Consider the following 26,733-nt stretch of genomic DNA (forward strand, 5'->3'; position numbering starts at 1 on the left):
TCAGGCAACTCCTCAGAAATCCTGTGGTGTAAGTAGTGATTATTCTCATGCTTGTGAAGCTGCCAAATCATCTTCTCATACCAATGGACAGACCACAGCAACTATATTAGAGATGGAGAAATGGCAGTTAGAGCTGGTCAGTGTCTTTTAACTACCCCCACATTGTTGTATTAATGTAGCATTATTTGATTTAATATTCTGGTACAAGAAATTACTTTTTATGTTTTCTCAAGGAATGATGGAGAAAATAAATATAACAATACTTTTCTATTTCACCAAACAAAATGAAATGCACACTTTTGAGCTACAGAGGACTTTTTATTTTGAAAGAACATAAGGGCTAACTTTCTGGATCTGACCAAGGTCCAACACATTCATCGTTCTATATTCTTACAGTAGCCAATCAGATGGCTCTGAGAAGCTTGCAAGAATGACATGTTCCTTCCCCACACACAGAAATAAGGTATTGTCTCTCGAAATTTGAAAGTTCCATTTAGTTGAAGAAGTAGATGATGAGTCCAATGTAACTTGAAGACTTTAACAAATTAAGTTAAAATTAATTCATTATATCATCTTGGGTTTGCACCTGTTAGTATAAAGATGTTTTAAAAGCTTACTTGTTTATTTAAAACATTTATATGCTTCCCTTCATTCTGTTTGGATTCAGGGGTGGGGTCCAATCAAAATTTATATCCTGATTAAAAATGCAGCAATATTGCAACAAATACAATATTTAAAATGCCTGGGTAAATAAACACGTTTTTGCCTGATGAATAAAAGATTGCAGTTCCATCACCAGGGTGCCACTGCTGAAAAAGCTTTCTCTCTTTTGATGGAATAATGTACCTCTGATAAAGGGAGCACCTGAAGGAAGGCCTCAGCAGAACATCTTAATGAACAGGCAGATTGGTATGGGAAAAGGTGCTCCTTCAGATATTTGGGTCCTAAGTTGTTTAGGGCTTTAAAGTTAAGTACCATCACCCTGAAGCAGCCAGTGAAGTTCCTTTAAAATGCACATGATGTGCGTAAATCATGCTATACCAATCAAAAGTCTTCCCACTATATTATGCACCAGTTGAATCTTCCAAGTCATCTTTAAGGGCAGCACCATGTATACATCACAGTAATCCAACTGAGAGGTTATTAGAACATGGATCACTGTGGCCAGACTATCCCTGCCCAGAAAAGGCCACAGCTGGCAAACCAGCCAAAGCTGATGAAAGGCACTCTGTGCCATTGAGGCCAGCTGGGCCTCTAGTGATAAAATTGGATCGAAGAGTATCCCCAGACTGTTCACTTGCTCTTTCAGGGGGAGTGTAACCCCATCCAGAACAGATTGAACACCAAGTCAACATCTGGAGGGCATCAGGTTTGGGGAAGGATGACCTAGAACAATGTTTAGTTGTTTTCTTTTTTTTTGGTATAGTGAAGGATGTGTGGTAATGTTGGGGGACTTTGCTTGAACTCTGTGACATTGATGCAACATGGTGCTTCAGAGCTCTCTTCTGTTCCCATATCCTTCAATATCTACCTTAAGAAGTGAGATCATCCAGAGATTTGGAGTCTATCTCTCTAACACATTTGAGTCAGTTGAGGTAGAAGAGGTGTTGAATCAGTATTTGGGAGCAGTAAGGGCCAATAAATTTAAATGCAATCCTGACAAGATGAATGTGCTACTGATAAGTGGTTTGTCTGCTTAGGGAGGTTGTGTTCAACCAGCTCTGGAAGGTGTTGCACTACCCTGAAGGATCAGATGCACAGTTCAGAGGTCTCATAGATCCATCTTTGTCACTGGATGTTCAAGTAGCCTAAATGGCCCAGACCACCTTTTATCAGCTGAAGTTGATGATACCAACTGTAACCCCTCCTGGCCAAAGATAGCTTGGCTACAGTTATCTGTGCTCTGGTAACATCCAAGTTGAATTGCTGCAGTGCACTATATATAGGGCTACCTACGAAGTCTGTTTAGAAACTGCAGTTAGTTCAAAATACAGCTGCTAGATTGCTAATGGGGATTGGGCAATAGAATTACATCTCACCTGTGCTGAAACAAGTTCCCTGGCACCAAGTTTTTTTCTGAGTTGAATTCAAACTGCTGGTGCTTGGCTTTAAAGCCTTATATGGCCTGAGACCTAGCTCTCTGTTGGACAAACTTCTCCTGTACCTCTCTGCCCATTCACTGAGGTCATCATCTGGGCTGGGGGATTAACAATCCACTTGAGGAGAAGAAGGGCTAGACACCTTACGCCTATCCCCTCTTCTGGTTCTTCCCCCAACCAGATGGTTCCTGGATGCCTTACCTGCTTGCCCTCAGGTCTGGTGCTGCTGCTGCTGAATGCCAGGTCAGCCCAAAACAAAATCTTCCTCATCCATGATTTAATTGTGAATGAGAAGACTGAGACCTGTGTGGGGTGGGGAAACTGGGCGAGGTTAGTCTCTCCCAGCTGTGCTCCTGGCTGTACGGTACAACACCAACATCGACTTGCTGTGGTCTATAGGAATTCTGTCTCCCTCTTTAGGCTTCCTGTCCATTTGAGTGCTGATTCTGAGTGCACCTTGTCTTGGGTACCTGGGACAGATTAGGGATTCTGCTGGTGGACTGTCCACCTCACTACCCTTCAGTCTCCCTGCCTTTGCTGACAGAGGTGGTTTCAGACTTGATGTTGAGGACCCCTAGGATGATGGTTCTGGGGGATCTTAACTTCCATGCCAAAGCTGCTGGATCCGACTTCATGGCTGCCATGACAGCCATGGGGCTGTCTCAACATGTCATCAGCCCAACACATATAGGAGGACACAGGCTTGATCTGGTTTTCTTGACTGGGCATGAGAATGGTGATCTGAAAGTGGGGGAATTAACATGTGCCCCATTGTCATGGTCAGATAACTTTCTATTGAGGTTTAGACTCTGCAAGGGTGGGGGACCTATTAAAATTGTCTGCCCACAAAGACTAATGGATTCCAGAGGGCTCTGGGGGATTTTCCTCCTGGTATGGCTGGTGTTCCTGTCAAAGCCCATGTCACTCTGTGGAATGCAGAGATGATTTGGGCAGTTGACATGATTGTGCCCAAGTGCCCTCTCCCTCTCAGCAGAGCCCGGCCAGCTCCTTGGTATACACCTGAGCTGAGGACAATAAAGCAAGAGGGAAAACAGCTAGAATGCAGGTGGAGAAAAACTCATGCCGACTCTGACCAAACACAGCTTAGAGGTCATTATCAAGCCTACTCTGCGGCAGTGATGGTGGTAAAAAGGGAGTTCTTTTCCACCACTATTGCATCTTCTCAGTGTCATCCAGCTGACCTTTTCCAAGTGGTTCATGGCCTGCTACAATCTGGGCCAGGGAGACAAATGATGGAACCCTCAGTAGCAGACTGTGACAAGTTTGCACAGATTTTGAAGATGAAGTTGCTCCAATCTGTCATGAATTGGACACCGCTATTAATGCAGTTCCATTAGCAGAGGTGCCCAGACCAGCCCAGTCTGGTTCACTTTTGTTGGGTGAGTGTCAGTTGTTGAGGCCTGAGGATGCTGCCAAGGTGCATCGTCAAGCTGGCACCTACGTTGTACTCCTTCTGGCAAGTTTTTACATCTATTTTATACTGGGTTTTAAACTTTTACATTTTTATAATGCATTTTATGTTGTATTTTATGGTTTTAATTGTTGTGAACTTCCCAGAGAGCTTTGGCTATTGGGTGGTATAGCAATGTAAAAAATAAATCTGAGGCTCTTCTCCAGGTTTCCCCTTCTTTCAGAGCTAAGGAAGGTGGTAACTGGATAAAGAAACTTTGTAGTTGTTGTTGTTGTTGTTGTTGTTTGGTCATTCAGTCATGTCCGACTCTTCGTGACCTCATGGACCATAGCACGCCAGGCCTTCCTGTCCTGCGCTCTCTCCCAGGGCGTGCTCAAGTCCATATTCATTGCATCAGTGATGCTATCTAGCCATCTCATCTTCTGCCGTCCCCTTCTCCTTTTGCCTTCAGTCTTTTAGTTGTGGTACTGTGCCTGAAATGCCCTCCCTAGGAGTGCTCACCTGGCACCAACTCTTTTTTTTCCCTCCAAGTATTTGTTACTGATTTTCTTACAAAATGTATACAGTACGTATTCATTCATTATAAACAAACAAATAATGATCATCAAACACTGGGTGAACTGTGTACATACAATCAATCACTTTTTACAATTGATTAGGGATTTAGATGTGCATACTAGAATTAGATATCTCATTGTTTCTAAATGGTGACCATATTATTCTCTTACATTCATCCCAACACATCTTTCCAACATAACCCATGTGAGTATGGAGGCACCATGTTAACCTTATTATTTGTGAAATTTATAAAAGCTTCCAAATTTTCATTAAAAAAAATCCATATATTTTTCAGGCCTAGTCTGTCTGAGATGACTAGTTAGTTTCTCCATTTTAAGGCAATAAACCATAGTTTATTTCTCCATATTGAAAGTGAGCCTGTTCTTTTTTCCTTTTTTTCCAAGAAGATGCTGTTGTTAATCATGCTGCTTAAGCACATGACTGTTAAGAGGTCTTAATGTCTTAAATTTTTTTTTGCTGTGTCAAATATGGATAATAAACCCAACCCCGGAGAGAACTCAGTTTGTAATTTCTGCCGCCTCATGAAAAACCTTTTTCCAGAACTGATTAATTGTGGGACGTAGCCACCACATATTGGTACTAGATGAAACCGTTTTTGTTTTCCCAGGCTCTTTTAACCTCTTAAGCAGATAGGAAGTGGGCTGTTCTGTTTCTCTGTGTGTGTTGAATTCTAATTGCTGCTGTTATAATGGAATGTTGCTTATTTTATATTGTATTTTATACTTCTCATTTTAATGTAAGCCACCCTGGGAACACTTTCATGTTCAAGGTGCAAGGTATAAGTGTAGAAAGTAAATGAATAGGCTAGGACCAAACCTCATGGTTCCTGCTTCAAACCGCATAATCTCTGACACTGCAGAAGAAAGGACTGAAGGGACTGTGTGCTACCCCCACCCTGAAACCTTATTAATAATATTAAATTGTCAGTATGTCCCTGAACTCAAGCTTTCCCTTTGCTTGAATCATGTTTCAGTTATAGATTATCTGTTTAACTGTCTATCTAAAAAGGCCAGGGAAAAGCATGTGGTGGGGTGTTATTTCCTGTTTTCGTTTAGAACATATTATTGTTGATTGATGATTTCTATGATTCTATGAAATTACCATGTGTGAATCCCTAAACAAATAGATGTTAGGGTCTAAAAATCCAGTCTAAGCCTCCAAACTAGTTTGACTCTGAGTATCTGTGGTTTAGCATTGTATTTATCAGGTCGAAGGCTCAGTTCCTAGCCTATCAAGATCACTTTGAACTTTGTTTCTGTATTTCAAGGTATTAGCCATCCTGCCCAAGTTTGTGTCATCTGCAAATTTGATAAGCATTCCCTGCACCTCCTCCTCCAAGTCATTAATAAAAATGTTGACAAGCACTGGGCCCAGGACTGAGCCCTGCGTTAACCTGCCAGTTACCTCTCCCCAGTTTGAGAAGATCCCATTGATAAGCACTCTTTGAGACCGATTCTGTAGCCAACTGTGGATCCACCTGATTGTTGTTTCATCTAGCCCACTTTGTGCTAGTTTGCCCATCAGGATATCATGGGGCACTTTGTCGAAAGCTTTGCTGAAGTTGAGGAATATTATGTCCACAGCATTCCTACAGACCACAAGGGAGGTTACCTGATTAAAAAAAAATGAGATCAAATTCGTCTGGCGGGATTTGTTCTTGACAAATCTATGTTTGCTTCGAGTAATCACTGAATTATTTTCAAGGTGCTTACAGATGGATTGCTTTATAACCTGCTCCAGAATTTTCCCAGGGATTGATGTCAGACTGAGTGGTCTGTAATTCCCAGGTTCCCCCTTTTTGTCTTTTTTGAAGATAGGGACAACATGAGCCCTCCTCCAGTCATCTGGTGCTTCCATGATTTCTCAAAGAGAATGGACAGCGGTTCTGAGAGTTCTTCTGCCAGTTCCTTTATTACTCTAGGGTGCAGTTCATCTGGCCCTGGAGATTTGAACTCATTCAAAGTAATTAGGTGTTCCTTGACCCTATGCCTATCAGTCTCAAGCTGAAATCCTGCCCCTTCTGCCTGTACTTTGCCTTTGCCTGGGGGGGGTGATGTCATAGACCCTCCTTCGGGAGAAGACTGAACTGAAGTAGGAATTGAGCCCTTATGCCTTTTCTTTGTCATCTGTTACCATTTTGTCATCCTTATTTAATAGTTGAACTACCATGGCTTTCCTCTGTCTTTTACTATGCACATATCTGAAGAAAGCCTTTTTGTTGCTTTTAGCATCCCTCTCTAACCTCAGCTCATTCTCAGCTTTAGCCTTCCTGACACCAACTCTGCAATTCTGTGCTACCTGCCTCTACTCTTCCTTTGTAGCTTGGCCTTCCTTCCACTTCCTATATGTGTCCTTCTTTGTTTTCAGGTCATCTCTGACCTTTTTGTGAAGCCACATCGGCTTCTCTTGTCTTGCACCTTTTTTCTTGTTGGAATTGTTTGTAATTATGCCTTGAGAATTTCCTTTTTAAAAAACTCCCACCCATCTTAGACTCCTTTTCTCATTAGAGTCGCTTGCCATGGGACCTTACTTATTGTTCTGAGTTTATTAAAATTGGCTTTCCTAAAATCTAGGTTACACATTTGGTTACACTCGGCTTTTGCTTCCTTTAGAACCAAGAACTCAAGTATAACATGGTCGCTTTCCCCCAGAGTTCCTGTAACTGCTACTTTACCCTCTAAATCATCTCTGTTGGTTAGGATCAAGTCAAGGATAGCTAATCCTCTAGTTCCTTCCTCCACTTTCTGTTAAGTTATCAGCAACACATGTCAGGAATTTCTTGGAGGGGCCATGTTTTGCAGAATTTGTCTCCCAACAAATATCAGGGGAATTGAAAATGTAAACAATGCTAGACTAGACCAGTCTTCCCCAGCCTGGTGCCCTCCAGATGTTTTGGACTAAAGCCCCAGCATTGCTGATCATTGGCCATGTTGGCTGGGGCTGATGGGAGTTGAACTCCAAAACGTCTGGAGGGCACCAAGTTGGAGAAGCCTGGACTAGACTGATCATTAGACTGTTCTAGTATATAATTACATCATTATCTTCTAAAAAGACTATGGCTGTTAATAAGTGATTTAAATTGATTTTCTCTCCTAGTTAGTGCAAGTTACTGTGCTCTTGATGATGACCATCTCTTAGTTATAATGAAGTAAGCCATGTGCATTTATTTTGTTTTAAAGGAAAAGCTAAAATGTCTCCATGAAGAAAAGACAGAAGCACTTGAAGCTCAGGTGCAGTCTTTAAGGTAAAAAGAAGTATTTTTCTTTTCCCCTCTGTTTTGCTTCATTACATCTATCCACAGTTCAGCATAATAAAATCATCAGTCATTTTTCCTGCACTCATATGAAACCTGAGACTTTGGCTATTCAAAGGCTTGTAGGCAGTATTACAAAGCTATCATTACCATGCATACACTGACATTTTTCAATCCCTCCTCTTGGACCAGGTTTTTCATCTTCACAGACATCTGTTGATTAACACAGGTGATGAGTAATATGGAGTGATACCATGCTCCACATTTCCCCCTAATCCCTAAAACAGACCTCCCTTTCTGGGGCCCTGCAAGAGTACAACTCCCATCATTCCTGATCTTTAGCCATGCTGGCTGGTGGGAGTTGAGGTTTAACACATCTGGGGGGCATTAAGTTGGGGAAGGATGGCCTAGAACTATATTTAGTTTTTTCTTAGTGTTTTTTTTTTTAACTATGGTGAAGAATGTTTACCTGTCTGTTTAGCAGCATTTTTGTAGCCCATTAAAAAGATTTAAGGCTACTCACGCCCCTCCGCACCTCATATTATTTAAATGTTCTGCTATTTAATATCAGTTTGTGTTTGGACTGCATGTGGACACCCTCCCAGAGCATTCAGGAACTTAAAAAAATATACTTTCATTTTAAGAGTGAAATTGCTTTGTCTGTTGCAGCCAGTCTCCAATCTTTCTATTAAGTTTATAGGATTATCCAGCTACTGATGTTAGATCAGTGATAGCGACCTTAGAAGCAATATGGAAAAAGCTGCTCCAATTGCTCTACAATAATTATTGTCTTTTATCCATCCTTGTTTATTGTTTATGATGCTGTGTGTCATTACCTTTCTAGGAAGGAGTTATCAGAGTCACAAAAAAGCTGTGAAGATCTGAGTGGAAGATTAAAGCATCAACATTTGCTTAGTGCAGCAAGTACTTCCAATAGGGTTGGTGGCCTTTGCTTAAAATGTGCGCAACATGAAGCAGTTCTTTCCCAGACTCATTCAAGTGTCCACATGCAAACCATTGAAAGACTAACAAAGTAAGTAGTGGCATAATTAGAACTGAATTAAGACACATTCTTATAAGTTCTCTATGGCAATATTTGCCATACTCTGCTGGTAAATATTTACAAAATATATTTTTTTGTAAATATTTACAATATTTACAAAAAATAACCCAGTGATTTTTGGCATGATTCTCTGTGAAGTTCTGCACAAGCCCCGTTAAAATGAATGGGAGCTGTGTGCAAGAGCCATTTTCTTCCACGTTGTATTCCTTCCCAGCACCGCTACATAACAGTGTGCTTTAGTTGTTTGCTTTTAGAAGGAGAGACTTGAAGAAGAGACTTTACAAATTTTAGGTGACATGTTAAAAGTACAGTAATTTGAGGTTGTGAAATGTGGGAAGATAGGTTGCTTTCTAGAAGAAAGCAAAAACAGTAGGTCAATAAGTATCATTGATCAAATGGGTGTGTGTGTGTATGTGTGTGTGTGTGTATGGCAATGTTATATATAGTTGACGTTGCATGTACTATAATTTGAGAGTTCAAGAATTTGCCAAATAATCAACTACTACATTTATATTCCATGCTACAACTTTTTGAGAATATTTTTCAAAGCCTGTTGACTACTGAAAAACTAAGTTTTGGTCTTAAATATTTTTCCTCCAAACTTACAAACAAGCCCACAGAAATTCCTACTCTGCAAAACCGTTTACTTGCCAGACTGTCCATGCATACTTTTTTGTGGCTACAAACATTTTTTTTTGTAAAAATTCTCTGCTTTCTTGCCTAGAAGCTATTCTTAATTCACTACCAACAACCAGCTGAGTGGCTACATACACAAGTACTTTTAGAAGACTAGTTCCAAAACCTAGTAGGAGGTCCTGTTGGCCAAAGTAATTTTAGAGGCAGCAGAGGGAGAGGCAGCAGGACTAGAAACTAACCTTCCCATGTCATGGAACAACTCTATAATCACTCAGCCAAAGAAGTGGTCAGAAGGGGGCCTCATGACTGGACCTTTATAGTCTCCCAGGAACCTGGCCCAGGATATGCTCCCCTCCCTGCCCCCCAAGTCCCATGTATAAAGGGGCCCTAAGTACTAAAGGGGCCCTAAATGGAGCTGTAGCTCAGTGGGACAGCACAGGCTCACCATACAAGAGGTCTCAGGCTCAGTCACTGGCTATGGTTGCCCAAGAACTGGGAAAAGTCACAGTGAGGCATTTGTAACTTCTGTTGAGCCCTATCAGCTATGGAATGAGATCTGACAACCTCACAGGAGCATGGGGTTGTCCACCTTTTTGTTCTTGCAGGACCATTGTCCCTCTGACAGATGCATGACAGACTTCAGAGTATTTGTCAGTGTATCTCCATGCTGGGTATAACTCTGCCTGTTAACATTCCTGTCTGTCATAAACTTTTTAAAAGGACAGGAAGCCTGGAAGGGAAATGGTAGCAGTGTCACATAGGGATTGCTGGTTTCCCACCAGTTGCTGCTGCTGTGGGCCTTGCTTTATGGTCTTCATGACACTGTGGATAGGGAACGTATTTTCTTCTTTGTGTATTGAATGATGGCCTGGTTGCCTCCAAAGAAACAAGAGAAACATAGGACTAGTAGGCATAATGGGTTGTTGCTGTGACTCATTGTGACTGAGTGATTGTGAAACTGTGCCATCACCTCAGTGATTCCCAAATGTGGGTAACCCCTTGGGTTACAACCCTCCTCGTCCCTGACTACTATCCATGCTGGATGGTGATGATGCGAGTTGTAGTCCGACAACATCTGGGGACCCAAGTTTGGGAACCACTGGCCTAGGTGGTTTTCCATTTTTCATGCCCCAGCCAAGTTCCCCACTCTTCCATTGAGTGTGCACTCACCTGGTAGTCTCCTTGGTTTCTGTATTTGGAAATTCACCTGTTGGGGAGGATGTTAGCACTGAGACTATACTTGCCCATCCATGTTAGGGAATTGCATTGGAATGCTGTTTGTAGTTACCTTTTGCTGTGCTGCCATGTATCCTGGCTGTGATCCTGTAAGAAGAGTTTGGTCAGTACTACTAACAAGTAAAATACGGTGCTTGGTGTTCATCAACAAAGATGGCTGTACTCACCATAACTATCCAAGTGCATGATGGAGGTTTATTCGCAATTAGAAGTTACTTGGCAAGAGAGTGGCCTTTATGCTGACGGCATACTTGCCTTGTGTGTGGGAGATGCAGTTGAATAAGAGAGGACTGTTAAGCCAGTGCAAGCTTTCCCCTGTGGATGACACTGGCTCAATGCAAGCATTATGTCAAACTATGGTTATCATAGGCTTGAGCCCAAACCAATATTTAGAGTTCCCAACATGCAACAGGCAAACCATGGTTTAGAGCTGCTCATCTGCTTTCATTGTTCATCCTCTCAACACTTGTTCATTAGTTCACTCCATGATGCAGCAGTCTTGGAATTGGAGCAATGGGCAACTGGGTTGCCAGTTCAGGCATCACACCAAACTATAATTAGAAAAACAAGAAACTAGAACAGCAAAGCCATTTCAAGGCATTTTAAAATTTCTGGTTTGCTGGCTAGTTGTAAATCATGGTTTGTCAATCATGTCTAGCCGTCGTTAAGTTTTCTTAACCGTGATTTAGCAGCTGAATTGAGCTGCTCTGCAGCCACAGCTGTTTTGAGGGCTTTGCACAGTTTGTGGTGCTTAGAAGGGATGAAAGATGTTATGGAATCATACTTACGTGTGTGAATTTACCCTCCTTGGCAACTTCCCCTACTTAAATGTGTGAGATACCTTGAGCTTCCAGCCCTAGTGGAATTGAGATTTCTGTGTTGGGTGTTTTTGTGGAGAGTCCTGAGAAAGAGTACCTGTAAGAGTTCTGGGAAAACAAGTGTGTTCCTTTACACTTCCTACTTTTGTTGTTAGTCTTGCCTGTTATTACACTAAGTGCTTCTTTTCACTGATGTTCCCTAGTGTTGTCCCCACATGTGCGCTTGTCTATTGGCTTTGTAGACAGGGAGACAGAGTGACGTGTCCCTGTTCTGTTCATCTTAATATGCAGGCTGTGCTCCCTTGCTGGGCTTGTTATACTCCTGATGTTATGCAGCGATTGGCTACCAAGTTTGTCAGCATTCTGTCCTCTGATGTTGACTGCAGTGTGAGTGTATTTAACATGCCACTTATTTTGTAGTTGTTCTCTTGTGCTGGCATACAGGGCTGGAGCAATCTGTGAGACAACATAAAATTCAAGCTATGTTCTGCTCCTCCCTCACCACACCCCTATCACCACCCTTTCCCCCCTTATAATGGCACAGCTCTTACACCAACAACATAGGAGTTCCAGGATAGGGAGGCAGGTGAAGAAGACCTCAGAGCCTGCTCTAGCAGGACTGTACCCCTGCCCCCATCCCCCAGGCCATCTAAGATCAACTGCCCTGTGCAAAGGTTCCTGAAGAGTTTTATTTGTTAATATTGTTTGTTGTGGTTTTACTTTATGTTACTTGTAAGCCACCTTGGTAGGATTTGTATCCTGAAAGGTAGCATATAAATAAGTGTAATAAATAAATAGAAATGGTATAATATTATTGTAACTATTATGTTGGTGTAACTTGGAGTTATGTTAGCATAAGTTATTTGGGAGTAATCTTACCCTTGTCCAGCTGATTCAAGAGCATTGTTAAATGTGTTTTCTAAATTGTTTCTGACATATACTGTAACTCTGAAAACAGTCATGTAGAACAAAATACACTATGACAAGAACATCCATGGCCAGAGTTCAGCCCTGGAGCACATGCAGTGGGTTGTTAGTGCAAATATGTCGTTCCCCAATTTTACAGAGATAACCTGGCATCTTGAATAGAATACACCTATCTTGCATGCAGGTTCTGCTCCTTTCTACCCCTATACAAAATCATGTTCATTGAAGCATAATGTAACCCATCATTTCTTTCCATGTGGCTAGGTAATTTTTACAGTGAATACAGGATAAGTCACTTCAGTACTGCATTCATGCACTGGATTACTTTGAATCCAACTTGGAAGCTGGCTTCAGGCCTTGGAAGCCATGTCTTGTTTATTCGTCGTAAACCTAGGTTCTGAAAGGATTTTAGAAACGTTGCTGCATTGCTCCACCGCAGGAATGTGGAAGAATTGAGGCTCCTGGTCCTTATGGTCCCTAAACATTTCTCAACTATGGTTCTTTTCTCTCCCTTAATGCAACAAGAGGTATTCATACAACACTTCTAGCGGGTAAGAACTTAATTTATGCAAAGAGACCCGGCATCCACTTGAACTTCTCGCAGGAAGATGGGACAGGCATCATAAATGCAAAGACTCACATTTGTTTCTTTTTCCTTTATATTTTGAGAATGAGATTTAACTGATCATTGAGTACGTGCATTCGAAGTATCATCCTGTGTGTACTAACCTGGGAGTAAGTTCCATTAAAATAGTGGTATTTCAATAGATAGGTTCAGGCTCTCAGTTACTTAGTAAGGACTAATCCAGGTCAGAGTTCTGCATTTTAAAACATATGTTTTAGTTAAGTTAGTTGCCTGTGACTAAAGAAGTACTAACATTTTGCCTGGCTTGCATGAATTGCTTATTCCTGTTCTCCCCCCACCCCCAGGTAACCTGTTTCATAGGGAATTGTTGCTTGTTTGTAAATTAGCATGCAAATGGTTGGCATTCAGTATACATGCATTCGCTTTTAAAAATTTCTTGGTGCTAAAATGATGAAGAATTGTAGATATTTGTTGTAGAACTTTGGCTGCAGTGCTGCAGATTACACAAAACATAGGATATATATTCCACAATTCAAAAGATTTTCAGTGCAGTTACCCATATTAATCCATTCTCTATTATTTCACTTTGCTAGATTCATTGACCTTTGATAGATTTTTGCTTGGCTGTGTGTGTTTGCTTTATTGTGTGCTGGTGATGAGGCGCTATCCAGCTTGTGTGAATAGTGATGTGATACCTGTTATTATTGCTGGGCATATTGCAATAACTAACATGCCTCATACCATCAGTTTAAAAACCTGCTTAAGTAACCCTTATTTGCTCAGTGTATTAATATCTTCTTTCTCCCTCCTCCCCTTTTATTTTTACAGAGAGAGAGATGAGTTAATGGCAGCACTTTCTTCAGTCAGAATAAATCTAAGTGAAATGCAGCGAAGGGAATGTAGCGCTTATGAACAAGTGAAGCATGCTGTACACATGACTGAAGAAGCCAATTTGGAGAGAACTAAGGTAACATTTCTCTGTCTGTCTTTGTCTCATGCATGCATGGTTGGGATCCAATTAGCTACTTTAGGCATTCCCATGGGTATGTATATGTCTACATACCACTTGCCGATGACAAAAAAATAGGTGAAGTGTTGCCTTCATTCCCTCCTTGTGTTTTTCTCAGTGGCATCTAGCTGAACATGACAGAGGTGTATAAAATGATTCATGGTGTGGAGAAAGTGGATATGGAGAACTTTTTCCTCTCTCTGTCATACAACTAGAAACCAGGGTCATCCAATGAAGGTGAGTGCTAGGAGATTCAAGGCTTGATAAAAGGAGGTACTTCTTCACACAGTGTTAACCTATGGGATTCACTATCACTAGATGTAGTGATGGCTGCCAACTTGTGCAGCTTTAAAAGGAGATTAAAGAAATTCATGGAGGTTAAGGCCATCAATGACTACTTGTCATGATGGCTTTATATTACCTCTGGTATCAAAGGCAGTACACCTCTCAGTACCAGTTGCTAGGGAACATGAGTGGAAGGGTGCTATTAGACTCATGTCCTGCTTGTAGGCTTCCCAGAGGCATCTGGTTGGCCACTGTGGGCCCCAGAAAGTAGATTACATAGGCCTTGGTTCTGATCCAACAGGGCTCCTCTAATTTGTAATATAGGATATGGTGGGGTAGCAAAATTTCACTGAGCATTAGCAAGCCCTTGGATGTTCTTAAAATAGCTTTTGGTTGCTATCCGATGTTTTTCTAATGGGAAAAAAATCAGTACTTTCAACTAGAGTTGTCACCGGATTTCACCTACAGTGAACTTTTGAGGTAAATTTGGTGGTTTCTTTACAGCAGAAACTTCCGAGGAAATTTAATGAAAACAAAGAGTGCTGCAATAAGACTAGAAATATTTCAGACACATCTGGTTTTAGACTCAAGGTGGTACTATGCTTTATAAAATGGACTGATGAATTGAAGTTTCTAATGTCAATACAGCTGGTTTTAGAGTCAAGTTGGTACTATGCTCTATAAAATGGACTGATGAATTGAAGTTTCTAATGTCAGTGCAGCACTTGCTAGTCTAATTGTTATTGCTCTCATAATAGAACAGGCTTCAGAATTATTTGTCTTTGGATTTTAGTATTCTTGAGAATTAAGGAAGAGCATATGTTGGGTTAGTTACATCCTTCAGTGCCATACTTCAGGTGAACTCCACTCATGTTCCCCACAGGCAGGTATTACAGCTTTCCTGAGGTGATTCCAGATGAGGTTTTTATTGTGCAATCACCCTGCCTCACATACAGAATTGTGCGCAATTGTTAAAAAAAAAAACTGCTCTGGCTGCCAGTTTGCCATTGGACCAAGTTTAAGGTTTTGATATTAACCTATAAGGCCCTAAATAACTTGGGACTGGAATACTTGCGAAAATGTCTTCTCCCATATAGACTTGCCTAGCCACTGCACTAATCATCAAGGCTTTCCTGCTGGCAACCAGGAAGAGGGCCTTTTCTCTGGTGGCACACACTCTCTGGAATACCCTTCCCTCAAAATTCAAATGTGTGCCAACTCTGCAGTTCAGGTGCATGCTAAAGACTTCTTTATGTAACTCAGCATTTGATTTGTGATACCCATCACTTTTATTTTTCCCCAGTTTCTTTGATGGCCATTAGTTACATTTTAGTTGTATTATATATTTATATTTGTATGTTTATGATATGATTTTATTGCTGTACACCACCTGGATATGTTTTATATGGCAGATGATATAGAAATATTTTAAAATAAATGAATACAGGGGGTTCAGATGATGACATCTTCCATGTGTAACCTTCCTGTGTTTTCCCACAGCTGCTTCCATCTTTTTTTTCCCTTCCCACAATAAATCATTTAAGGAGAAAAAGATGGAGTAGCTGCAGTCTTTTGATTGGTGTTAATTGGTAGCACTAGGAACTGTGCATCTGGAAGTACCCCTGAAAATACACTCAGTTCACCCTGAGGACTTTGACTTGGTGGAATTTAGTTTGCAGTGAGTTTTTTTAATATGTCAGAGCTTCATACAGACAAACAGTGTGATGTTCACATCATCTACACTGGGGTGCTATATGTACAATATGAAACAACTTTTGTAATCTAATATAAATAACTTATTTTAAATGTCTATTTCAATAGGTTGATTTATTGTCTTGATAACTAGTGCCATCTGCTGTATAATTATTGAATTACCTCTAATTTAGAGGAATTTGTTATCTAACATGACTCACACAAAGGACAAGATTGCACTTTGCAAGTGGGATTACTTCCATATTATTGATTCAGACATGCTCTGAAAAGAATACTGATTACCTCGATTTCAAGGACTGTGGTATGGATTTTACAGTTCACCAACTGATACACTTTCCAGAGGGTTAACTATATCCATCTATTGCCGCAAAAACAAAAAAGACTTTTGTGGCACCTTAAAGACGAACAAATATATTATGTCATAATAAATTTGTTAGTCTTTAAGATGACATAAGATGCTTCGTTATTTTCACCAGATGCTTTGTTATTTTTGAGTTACTGCCGTTACGTTAAAAAGAAAATAAAACCACACAGAGAGGCTGTTCACATGACACAACAGACCACCATGGGTTATTTAACCCACTGTGCGGCTGTGGGGCACATGTGCCTGCCATTGTAAATATGCAACCCGTGCTTGGGAGGTTGTCATGTCGTGCAAACCCAGTGAGTGTAGCCTACACTTGCTGGGTTTGCACAACACGACAACGACCCGAGCAAGGGTTGTATATGCAATTTGGTGTCCACGGGTACTGCAGCTTGCCATGGGTTAAATAGCCCACACAGCCCCGGTGTGTCCTCTGCACCTGGTCAGACACAAAAACAAAACTGTTACTGGCTAAGGCCACCATTCCAAAATAATATGTGTGAACAGTCAAGCTACCTTCATGTAAATGGCTGAGGGTGCCACGTGCAAAGGTGCTTGAGGAAGCAATGAAGCAGAGCCAGCCCATGGGTTAAATCTAACATCAAGGTAGTGAAAGTCTGCTAGTGCAATTGGCCTCCCTTCCTCCCTCCTCCACGCCTTCCCTGCAGCCCACTGTGACACCTGAAAATCTGCTTTGGAGGGTTCCCAGCGGTCCAGAGCAGATTGAAGGTATGGAGGAGGAATCTCCCCCACTCCCAGTTCTGCTGATGAAAGAGTGGAAAGAAACAATTGGATTCAGCCAGCCATCTTGTACGTTGTGGAGCCTGGATCTGCTCCTCTCTCTCGTGGTTAGAATCATTAGGGCATAGTTCTTAAATTGGTTGGTCAGCAAAGGAGGACAGAATTCCTTTATCTCTAACAGTTGTGTGAAAGAGTATATTTTGGAAGCTGGATCTTTTTTTTACTCCTGGACAAGTGGTACCTGCCAAGACCCTCTTCTGCACAGCTGTTAAAAAGATGTAAGAGCTCTATCCTCCTTTGCCTTTGCTCACCCTAAGAAAAGATAAATGAGCATTTGTAATTTATTTTTTAGAGGCAAGTGGGTCCCATGTTGCTGCGTTGGGATTAAAGATGGGTTCTCCTGGACCTGAAAAGGATGAAAACTGTTACACTAGGGGATTCTACAGCTATTAGCCTTTACATGTTGATATTTACAGGCAAGCTAATGAGTGAAAATCAGCATTCCCCATAGGTTTTATTGATAAATAATGAGGACAGATTTGTTGTCATTTGGGGTTTTCCCATGGTTTAAAACAGGAGCCAAGAAATATTTGTCTACCTAATTAATATTTCTTTTAGAAATACCTGTTCACGAGAAAGCTAGTGTGCAAAAGAAAATAGCATGTGCTTGTTTTACTAAACTCTTTCTGAGATTGTAATTAGACTTATACTCTTAAGGAGAATCAGATAAAATTACAGCAGTCTCATATGCCCAGAAAGTAAGTGCCTTACAGCGGAATCCAATGCATCTCTACTCAAAAGTAAGTCCTACTGAGTTCAGTGGGGTTTATTCCTAGGCAAGTTGATATAAGTTTTCAGCCTTAGTCTGGTTTTCATTGCATGCTTTGGATAACATGCCCTTAGCAGTAAAATGCTGTTGAGAATATAGTGCAGGACTATCGTTAAAATGGCCAATATTATATTCTAATACCATTTGGAAGTGACAGTGATCAGGCCTTTCTTAACACCCATGTTTGAGCACCAAGTTGTTCTTGGGAAAACTTTAAATATTTTACATGTATATTTATGCACCTTTATACAGCAATATAAATTTTGTTGTTTAATTTGAAAAAAATAAATCTTAGAACATTTTTTTCAAATTTAAGTTTTCTTTTGCATTAAAGAAATGTGTAAATAATTTTTGTTAAAATATTTTGTCATCTCTACAGGCACTAGTCCAGTGTGAACAGCTTAGAAACGAGATGGAGAGGCAGAGAGATCGTCTTGAAAAGGAGTTAGCAATCCAACTAGATAAGAGAGCTGGAGAGCGAGAAGCAGTTCGTGAAGAAATGAAGAAAGAAAAAGAGAACTTATCATCCTTGGTAACTTCTAACCTTTTCTGTGTAAATATTTTGGAATGTAAACAGCTATGCTTTCTGCTCTGTTCTGTTTTTTTAAGGCGGCAAAACATTAAACCTTTCTTTGGCTGCTCTTTGGAAACTTTTTCATAATTAAAAATATAGTTTGCTACCTGTCAGAATAGATGGCAAATACTGATATTTTTCTTTTTTAAAGCAAGTCCTTTTAAAAAGCTTTGTGCATATATAAAACTTTTTAAAAAGTGATTTGTGACTAACCCTTACTCATGATTAAGTCAGGTGGGCAGGGACAAATTGTTCCATAGTGGGAGGAGGAATAATACACTCTTCTGGGGAGGTGGTGTACACTGAGAAGTTGCTGCCAATTGTGGGTTCCCAGTGTGCTTAGATATGGCCAAATAGATTGCCGTTACATATCATGGTGTACATGTTTCCCTTATACTTAGGTGTTTGTGTAAAATCTTATGTGTGAAGCAGCCCTTAAGCAACACATTCTCTGTATTTGCAAGAGTTCACGCATTGTCAGAGTAATCAAAATTACAGGGCAATCAAAACTTACCGGTTAATCAAAACAAGTAACAGAGGTTTGGCCTTCAATAGTCTTATAAAAGCAGAATCCTTACCATATTGAGAAGCTAATGATTCTCAGCTTTGCCCCATTGTTTGCTTTCTGATTAATTATGTGTTTGTTTTAGGTGATGTCTTTATCTCAGAATGTGGCTAGTCTGGAGGCTCAGGTTGACAGGATTACCAGGGAGAAGATTTCTTTAGCCAGTCAGCTGGAAGAAGCTCAAAATCAAAATGCATCTCATGATATGGAGTTTAATAAGGTAAAAACACTTTTTGAAAACACAAAATAGATTTCATGCAAAACAGAAATGAAAGACATGAAAACAGGCTAGTGTGGTGCCGTGTATGTTTTGGGTGTTAACTGGGCACACTTTTATGAATTAGAAGGATCGTGGGTGGTCCCATCCTTTGTAATGCCCTACCCCAGGATGTGTGTGTGGCTCCCTTCATAATTGTTTTAAAGCAGGCCATAAAGACCGCAGTGTTCCAGTCTACTCGGAAATAAATGGATACCCATTTTTGTTTTATAAATTGATGTTTTTAAAGTTACTCCTGTGTTAAATGTTTTATGCTGCTATTTTAGTTGTATTTGATTGTAAAGTTTTACCTTGTAAACCACTTTGAAGAGGCTCTGCCTCAAAAGATGGTATAAAATATTTTAAATACATAATAAAATAATTAATAAATGCATTTAACTTTATTTGATAGGTCTTTGGAACAAATGCAATGCTGGTGTTAAAGGATTGGGGATGATGAAAAAGGGGATAGGGATCCTACACATTTAATAGTTGTGTAGAAAAGAGAATTTCAGTAGATGTAGCTTGTCATTAAACATGTAGGATCCCTATTCCCTTTTTCATCTGGTCACCCTAGGTTTATAAATATTTTCTAGTACTTTGTATTCCTATATTTGTATACATGAATTCGAATATGCACATAGGTTATATTGCAATATGAAGGTGTTCAGTTCTTTTGAAAAGTTGAAAAGACAAATTTCTTTACATTCTGTTTTCTAAAAGTGTGTCTGTTACTTGGGGGTAGGGGTTTACAGTTCTTATCTAGACAACCACTTAAAGTGTACTCCGATTTATTTTGGCCTTTATGGATAGTCTTTAGGTACTGATCAGTTCTAGTGGCAGTATCCTATATAATGGAAGGGGGAATAACTTTGTGGGGAATAAGCATTCCTTTTTAATTAGACTCCTTAATGAAGTGGTCATCAATCTGGTACCCTCCAGTTGTTTTTGACTACAACTCCCATGAGCACCAACCAGCATGGCCCCTACCCTAATGAGTAGGCTCCCTATTAATTAAATGCACTGGATTCATGTACCATGTGATGGAGGAGCATTGCTCTGAATGGGAGATGTTGGATTGTCTTGTTTTAAAGAGCTAAGAGTGTTTTATGATCGAGCTGGCAAGAGACAGAACACTGCTCCAGCAAAAAATAGAAGTGTGTGTCTTTGGATCATATGATAGTGTTGCTATCAGAGGCACTATTCTTTACATACAAGCAGCATTCACACAGCCACTTTTCACATGACAATTACATTCCAAACAGTAGCACTAGTAGCTGCAAAATAACATCATTTCAGCAAAAACATGTTGAGGTTTGAGTGCTGTAAAAATGCAGTATTCCTTGCCACAAAAGTGTTACCACTCAAGAAAACATCTGTGTCCCCTGCAAGTAAAGAGTCACAGAGCTCTTATTATGTAAAGGAGTGATTGTCTGGATAAACACTTGCAATTCTCTTGGAGAATATAAGCTTAGTGTTTATATTAAATAGAGCATCTTGAAGCAAATGCAACAGAACTTAACAAGGACTCTGATTGTCACATCACATGATTCTTAAGCCAGTGAGGAGCACATTTAATATAAAGGCTATTTGTAATTTAAAAAGATAATTAGGGCTGCGCCAACACAGGGAGAGAGGAGGTGAAGTTGCAGATGTTGTGAGTTATTTCTGTCCCTTAAAAAGTGCCCCATTTCAGGAGGAATGCATCTACATTGCCAACCCAATTGAAATAACAATTGCTGCCTTGCCATGTTGCAGTGCAATGAGACTGCTGCAGCACAGCAGTAGAAGGGATGTCTGTGGCCTCAGGAATAAGAACATGTGTTCTCCCACCTTCCCACTGGGACGACTAAAAGGGAGGACAGTGCAGCTTTGTTTGCCCCCAGTGATGTCACTACTCAGCCAAATCTGATTGGCTATGTGGCACAGTGACATCACATCCTCTATGTAATCCCTGATTTGCTGGGATTATTTGAGGATGGATGAAATATAGAAACAGGTGGACTAAAGCAGCAGCAAAGAGGGGAATTAATGGCCATAAACAATTGTGAGCAATCATGGAAAATCGTAGGATTAATGGGCTCTTGAGCTGGTGTGCTTCTGTTTTGCACCACCCTAAAGCAACAACTATTTTAAAAATACAAGTGTAAAAATTTACATCCCTAATTAGTAAATAATAAATATAGAAAATAGCCACTAGAGGGCATCAAAAGCTCTCATTGTAAATAAATATTACTGTGTGTGGAGTCCTGAAACTGCAGGCTGTTATCCGTTCAATCTTACAGGTGTGTGGAGAAATACGTTATCAATTGAACCAGACCAAAATGAAGAAGGATGAGGCAGAAAAGGAGTACAGAGAGTATAGATCAAAAACTAGAAGGGAACTTGAAATTAAAGACCAGGTAAGAGAGACCACCATGATTAAGCTGTTAGAAATTTGAGTGCTTTCATTCTTCCAATAGTGACAACTAGTAGTTTGGGGTTCTAAATGGCAAGAATCCATTTTTTTTTACTAATTATTTCTATTAAAGAAATTGTTTTATTTTAGGGAGTTATTTTCTACCCTAGAACGATGAAGGTATAAAAGCTTATGTAATACTTAACATGCCCCATCGTATGCCGTGCATGAACAGTGTGTGTTGTGTAATGTCCATTCTTATCCATTTGTTCCTGTGTTGTGTCTGCTATCTCAAAAATTAAGACACAGTAATCACTACTGAACTCTTGACAAAACTACAGTTTTAAAAACACAAGGTAAAATCTGTATCTTTTAAAAAAATGTTCTTAACTACAATTTCAGTAAGCATAACAAAATAAACATGTTATTACTAGTTAATATTTGCAATTTTGAAGATCTGTTTCTTTGCTGTGTCATACAAACTGGGGGATTTCTCTGTAGATAGCTGTTATATGGCATTCCTTATTAATCAACATTTAATATTGGGATAAACCACAATGAAATTAGGAAACAATTGAACTGGATATGTTGGTACTGAATCCTATGAAATTCCTTGTTATACTTTGCCTACCTACCAGTTTAAATTTTCACTGGCCACTGCAGAGGTATGTATTATATCATCCTTTCATTTAAACCGAGCGAACAGAAGATGGAAGATGTAGGGCTGTGAATTAGAACTACTATGTTTCCGAAAAGCATATTACCACCATTTGTACGTTTTGTGAAAGGAAACTGTACTCTAAAAACACAATTATTCTTTTTCTTTTTTGCGTCAAGACTACTTGAGTTGTATCCAACAGTAGCTGTGCCTTAAGTAGAAAGCAATTCCATTCATACAAGTCAGGGCACCTGTGAAGAGCTATCATGGGTTGTCACCATGTCACCCCACCTCTGTCGTGGCAGAGACCCAGTTGGAGTGACTGAGAGTGACAGCACCCAGAAGCAACGTCATCAATTATTTCTGTGTGTTTGTCGGGTTGCCCAACAATGAGAAGAATCTGCAGCTGCGGCTTATTGAGGAGAGGGAGGAGTGACAGGCAAGAGGTGGGCAATTTAAATGGTCCTGGGAATAGAGAAAAAAGAGGCTAGAAGACAGTCAGGGAGAACAGAAGCAAGGAAGCCAGAGTAGACAGAGATGGAGGAAGCAGAGGCGGAAGGAACAAAGATGGAGCAGACAACGACCAGTGTGGAATGAGGAGAAAGGGACAGATCAAGAGGACCAGAGGTGCACAGAAGCATCAGCAAGAGGAGACACGGAGGAAATTATTGGAGGAGGAAAACTACGGAGGGCCAGCAGAGAGAGCTTTGGAGGAGAGCCAGGAGGAGGGCGAATTAAGGAAAAATGCAGTGGGGAAGTGGAATTTGGAGGCCAGCCTTGGTGTGAGAAGGAGGAAAGAGTAGTTGCAGACAGGAGGCCGCAGGGGAGCTATCCCAGCCATGCCCTGAAACCTGAAAATGGCTTCAGTGGTGTACTCACTCCAGCATTCTTCAGTGAAGTCACAAACTGAATGGAGCTGATGGATCTCACATCCCGCGCAGTCTGCACGAAATTGGGCTATTGGATGTGGTGTATCCCATCAATCCAAGCTAGTCCCAGAATGTCTGATAAGTGTGAAGTGGCTGAGAAAGAGTTGATTCCAGTGATCCCACCTACAAAGCTGGAAGGCATTGATCATGTGATTACTTACCTTTATCTTTACTCTGACCATTAAAATTCCATATTTGAAAAAGTTACACTTACAACTGTCTTGTACTGTGACATGGATCAGTTTAATAGTTAAGCCACAATAATTGGCAGATCTGTCTCTTTTTATTTTGAATTAGTGAACAGGCCTGCCTTTACATGGGTTAGAATAGCCTTTAATTTGATACGACGAAGCCTTCAAGCCCATTTATGCAGCTGTCAGAGTTGGACACATTATGCCCACCCCATCTGAGTGAAACCATGCTGACTGGCACCCTAGACATGGCCCCTGCCATGGTGTACCTGAATAGCTCCTTGAGGGAGGGGTCTGTCCACTCCATTTCCCTGTGGGGGAGAGGGCAGCCATATAACTCTGTCCCTCAGACTACCCTCCCCTGGCTTCCAACTATATTAAATGCAAAGCGATGCACAGGTTAGGGGGATCTGTCACCTAGTGACTGAAGATGGTATTGTAAGCTTCAAACACATGGACACTATGAAATTAATTAAAATTAATTCATTTTAAAAACCAAATAATAGAGTCCGTTAGTATGATTGCCAAGTTTCAGGTGTTTTGGTGTCACAGTCTTGACACTATGGTGCCAAGAGACATAAATCCTCTTTTATTATTATAGGTGGGAAAGGGGGGTGGGTCAGGCATGGTCCTTTCCATGGAGGGGGTGTCCCACCTGACAGCATCCAATTTTCATAGATCCCCTACTTGCTGCAGCCCTCTGCACCATATGCCATTGGGCACAGTGTCCTACAGAGATTGCCAGTCAGGCTCAGTAGAGCCCTGTTTTCCCTCTACTATCACAACCACCATCTATGTATACACATAGGCACCTGCAGGGGCAGTGCAATGCATATTGAGAATGAAGGGGACTGTGCATGCTGTGATATCCCCATCTTGTCTATTCTCCCTGTGGGAGGCATGCAAATCATGGAAGGTGAAGCCTGGATGCGGATACTGGAGGAGTATGTATGCCTCCCTTTCCCCAGATGTCATGTTGGATTGCCTACATGTATGTCCGTGCACAGGCAGGGTGACAGGGGAAAAAAGGATCTATTGAGCCTTGGTGGGATACTCAACAATTTGGGTGCTCTGCTAGTGGTATGAATGGGTCATCTGTGTTGTATACTGCTATACAAGATGACTAAAGTGTTATATAAAAAAATCCGTGTGGTAATATCAAAAAAGTTTTTTCTCCTGAGCTTTAATTTAGTTTAACCCCTTAAAATTAAAGAGCCATTTGTTGTTAGTTCCTCAGTCATGTTATGATCCTTGGGATAGACAGACACAGTTGACACTTTTTTTCATGACCAAATGTTACCTTGTTTTTTGGAAACTGGAGGGCATGGCCAGCAGTGGAACTTACCTGGATGTCCACTCCTAGACATGTCACAAATCTGTGCAGATGCTCTATTGACTGCTGGAAGTAGTGCACAGTAAATTGAGCCTGAGTGGGAACTGCATTCCTCCAATCTGCTTCCAGGGTAAACAAGGAGAGAGGCAAAGACCTATCATTCCTTGGAGAACATCTATGAACCCAACCCAGAAATGATTATGCTGTGCAGAAATTTTGCTGGCTGGGGATTATGAGAATTGTAGTCCGACACATCTAGAGGACGCCAGCCTGGGGACAACTGATAGAACAATGATCTCACTGAGTATAAGACATCTTCCTTTGAGCTCTAGTCACAAGAATAACATATCCAGTGCTGCCTCTCCACTTGTGCCATTAATGTAGTGCTAGTGTAAACGATCACTAGTGCAATGCCAATAGCATATGCTGGTACGATGGGTTTTCTGGGGAAACCTGGCACGCCAGCATACCTTATTGCCATTGCACTTATGGTAGTCCTACGTCAATGACATATGCAGAGTGGCAACATTGGATCCTGCCCATAACTTGGAGAAAGGACGTAGAGGGAGAAAATAGCTTGCTAATGAGTTAAATGGTAAGTACTTATGCAGAGCAGGAGAAATGAGGGAGAAAAGTCCCCAAAGCCAAAGGATCTCAGAGAAGGAATAACTGGAGAGCTAGGAGAGAATAATGGAAATCCATGGAAGACATTAGAACATGACAAAAACAGAACTGCTAATATTTCTACCAAAGCCATGCATGAAATGCCCCCTGTGCTGCCAGAGGGCACCTTGGCTCAAAAGTCTCCATTTTGTCTGGAATAGATGACAAAGTCTAATGAGCTAAAATGAAAAGCATCTGCAGTTTCCCACTGACACCCTCTAGGAGATGGACATGGGAGTGTCCCACCCTCTGTACATTGGCTTGGAATCTCTTGAAGTTGTTAATGCTTACTCTTCCCCATTTCTTAATTCAGTCAATGCCACACCATATCACTGCTCAGTTGGCTATGGAGAGACCTGGGCTTTTAAGTGGCCTTACAAGAAGTATTGTAACACATCCACCTAGAGTCCAGACCCCCTCCTTTTTTATTTCATTCACCTGGAGATTATCTGTTCCATGGTCACCCCATTCATTTGTGAGTCATTTTCTGAAATAACTGGTTTTAAATCCTTGAATCAGTGTGATTCTGTGGTCTGCCTTGTTTTCAAATACTCTGCCTGAATAGTCTTTAGAGCTCCCAGTTGGGTGCCCATTCTTGCATCTCTGAAGCCCTGAACTCTAGGCAATTCCAGAAGAGTTCTTGCTGGGATAAACAGCCTCACAGATTCTAGTCTACTGGTTTGGGGTGCCCTTTTTCTGCAATCCCACATCCAGTGATCTTTGCCTAGTAAAGTGTGGCAGAGGCAGAGTCTCTTTTTTTCTGTCTTTCTAGACAGCATTGATGCTAAGGATCCCTGCTCCCTATCCCTAGGTTCTGGACAGAGCATACGGAAAGAAAGGTATAACACTCCTTTGCCAACTTTCCAGCTTCCATTGCTTCAGCCACCTTCCTTTCCCTTGAACACTAAAGTATTGCTCCTTTGACTCCCCACTGCCTCACTTCTCATTTTCCCTCTACCCCTTCCTTCTCTGGAACAGCCTTCAACAGTTAACCTGTAAACTGCCTTTTGTTTTACTTTCTCAATAAAAACTTTTCTGGAAATGCTCTGATATCTGTTGTTCCCTCCTCAGTACTTTACAAGGGTACTCTGCTACCTAGACTATGTTCCTAAAAGTTATACACACTGTACTCGATATGTACATGTGCTAGAGCACATAACTGTGCCTATTGCATGGTAGTGAAGGCTTACTTTGCTGTTTCCATTGCATGTTCTAGTATGGCTACTGAGTTATTCTGTGTGGTTCAAAGTTTGGTAATGTCTGCCCCAGTAAATGGGGTGTTAGAACCCGAGGAATCTCACTATGATCAGTTGGCATCACTTTGAAGGTAAGTTGCTCATTGCCACAACAACCTTGATGCCATCACTGCAGATCCGGTTCAGGTTCTGGTTCAGATTTGTGAGATCAGTTTCTGCTTCTGAGGCCTGAGGATGTGGGCAAGGTGCTTGTAGCAGTTCAGCTGACCTGCATGCCCTCTTGGCTGGTTTGAGCAAGCTGGGGGAGGGGAGTTGATCGAGTCTGTCCAGGTTGTGGTAAATGCTTCCTTGAATGAGGGAGCAATGCCTGCTGCCCTTAAAGAAGTGATAGTTTATTCAC

At 41.0% G+C, this 26,733-nt stretch overlaps 1 protein-coding gene across 26 annotated transcripts in view; it reads left to right on the forward strand.

Moving 5' to 3' along the window:
- SDCCAG8 (SHH signaling and ciliogenesis regulator SDCCAG8) overlaps positions 1 to 26,733 on the forward strand; it is a 175,608-nt gene that overhangs the window by 12,491 nt on the left and 136,384 nt on the right. For all 26 annotated transcript variants that reach the window (XR_014786806.1, XR_014786807.1, XR_014786805.1 and 23 more), the window contains exons 6-12: positions 5 to 136; positions 7,290 to 7,354; positions 8,208 to 8,396; positions 13,458 to 13,596; positions 17,950 to 18,102; positions 18,795 to 18,929; positions 21,251 to 21,367. Coding sequence is in view for 23 of the 26 variants with exons in the window: in XM_084828224.1 (XP_084684350.1) it covers positions 5 to 136; positions 7,290 to 7,354; positions 8,208 to 8,396; positions 13,458 to 13,596; positions 17,950 to 18,102; positions 18,795 to 18,929; positions 21,251 to 21,367 (930 nt within the window). In the remaining 3 variants the exon portion in view is untranslated. The remainder of the gene's footprint in view (positions 1 to 4; positions 137 to 7,289; positions 7,355 to 8,207; positions 8,397 to 13,457; positions 13,597 to 17,949; positions 18,103 to 18,794; positions 18,930 to 21,250; positions 21,368 to 26,733) is intronic.

This window comes from Heloderma suspectum, chromosome 1 (genome assembly GCF_057233095.1).
Source record: "Heloderma suspectum isolate Gila_16-S chromosome 1, 16-S_ref, whole genome shotgun sequence".
In the NCBI taxonomy this organism is placed as follows: domain Eukaryota; kingdom Metazoa; phylum Chordata; class Lepidosauria; order Squamata; family Helodermatidae; genus Heloderma; species Heloderma suspectum.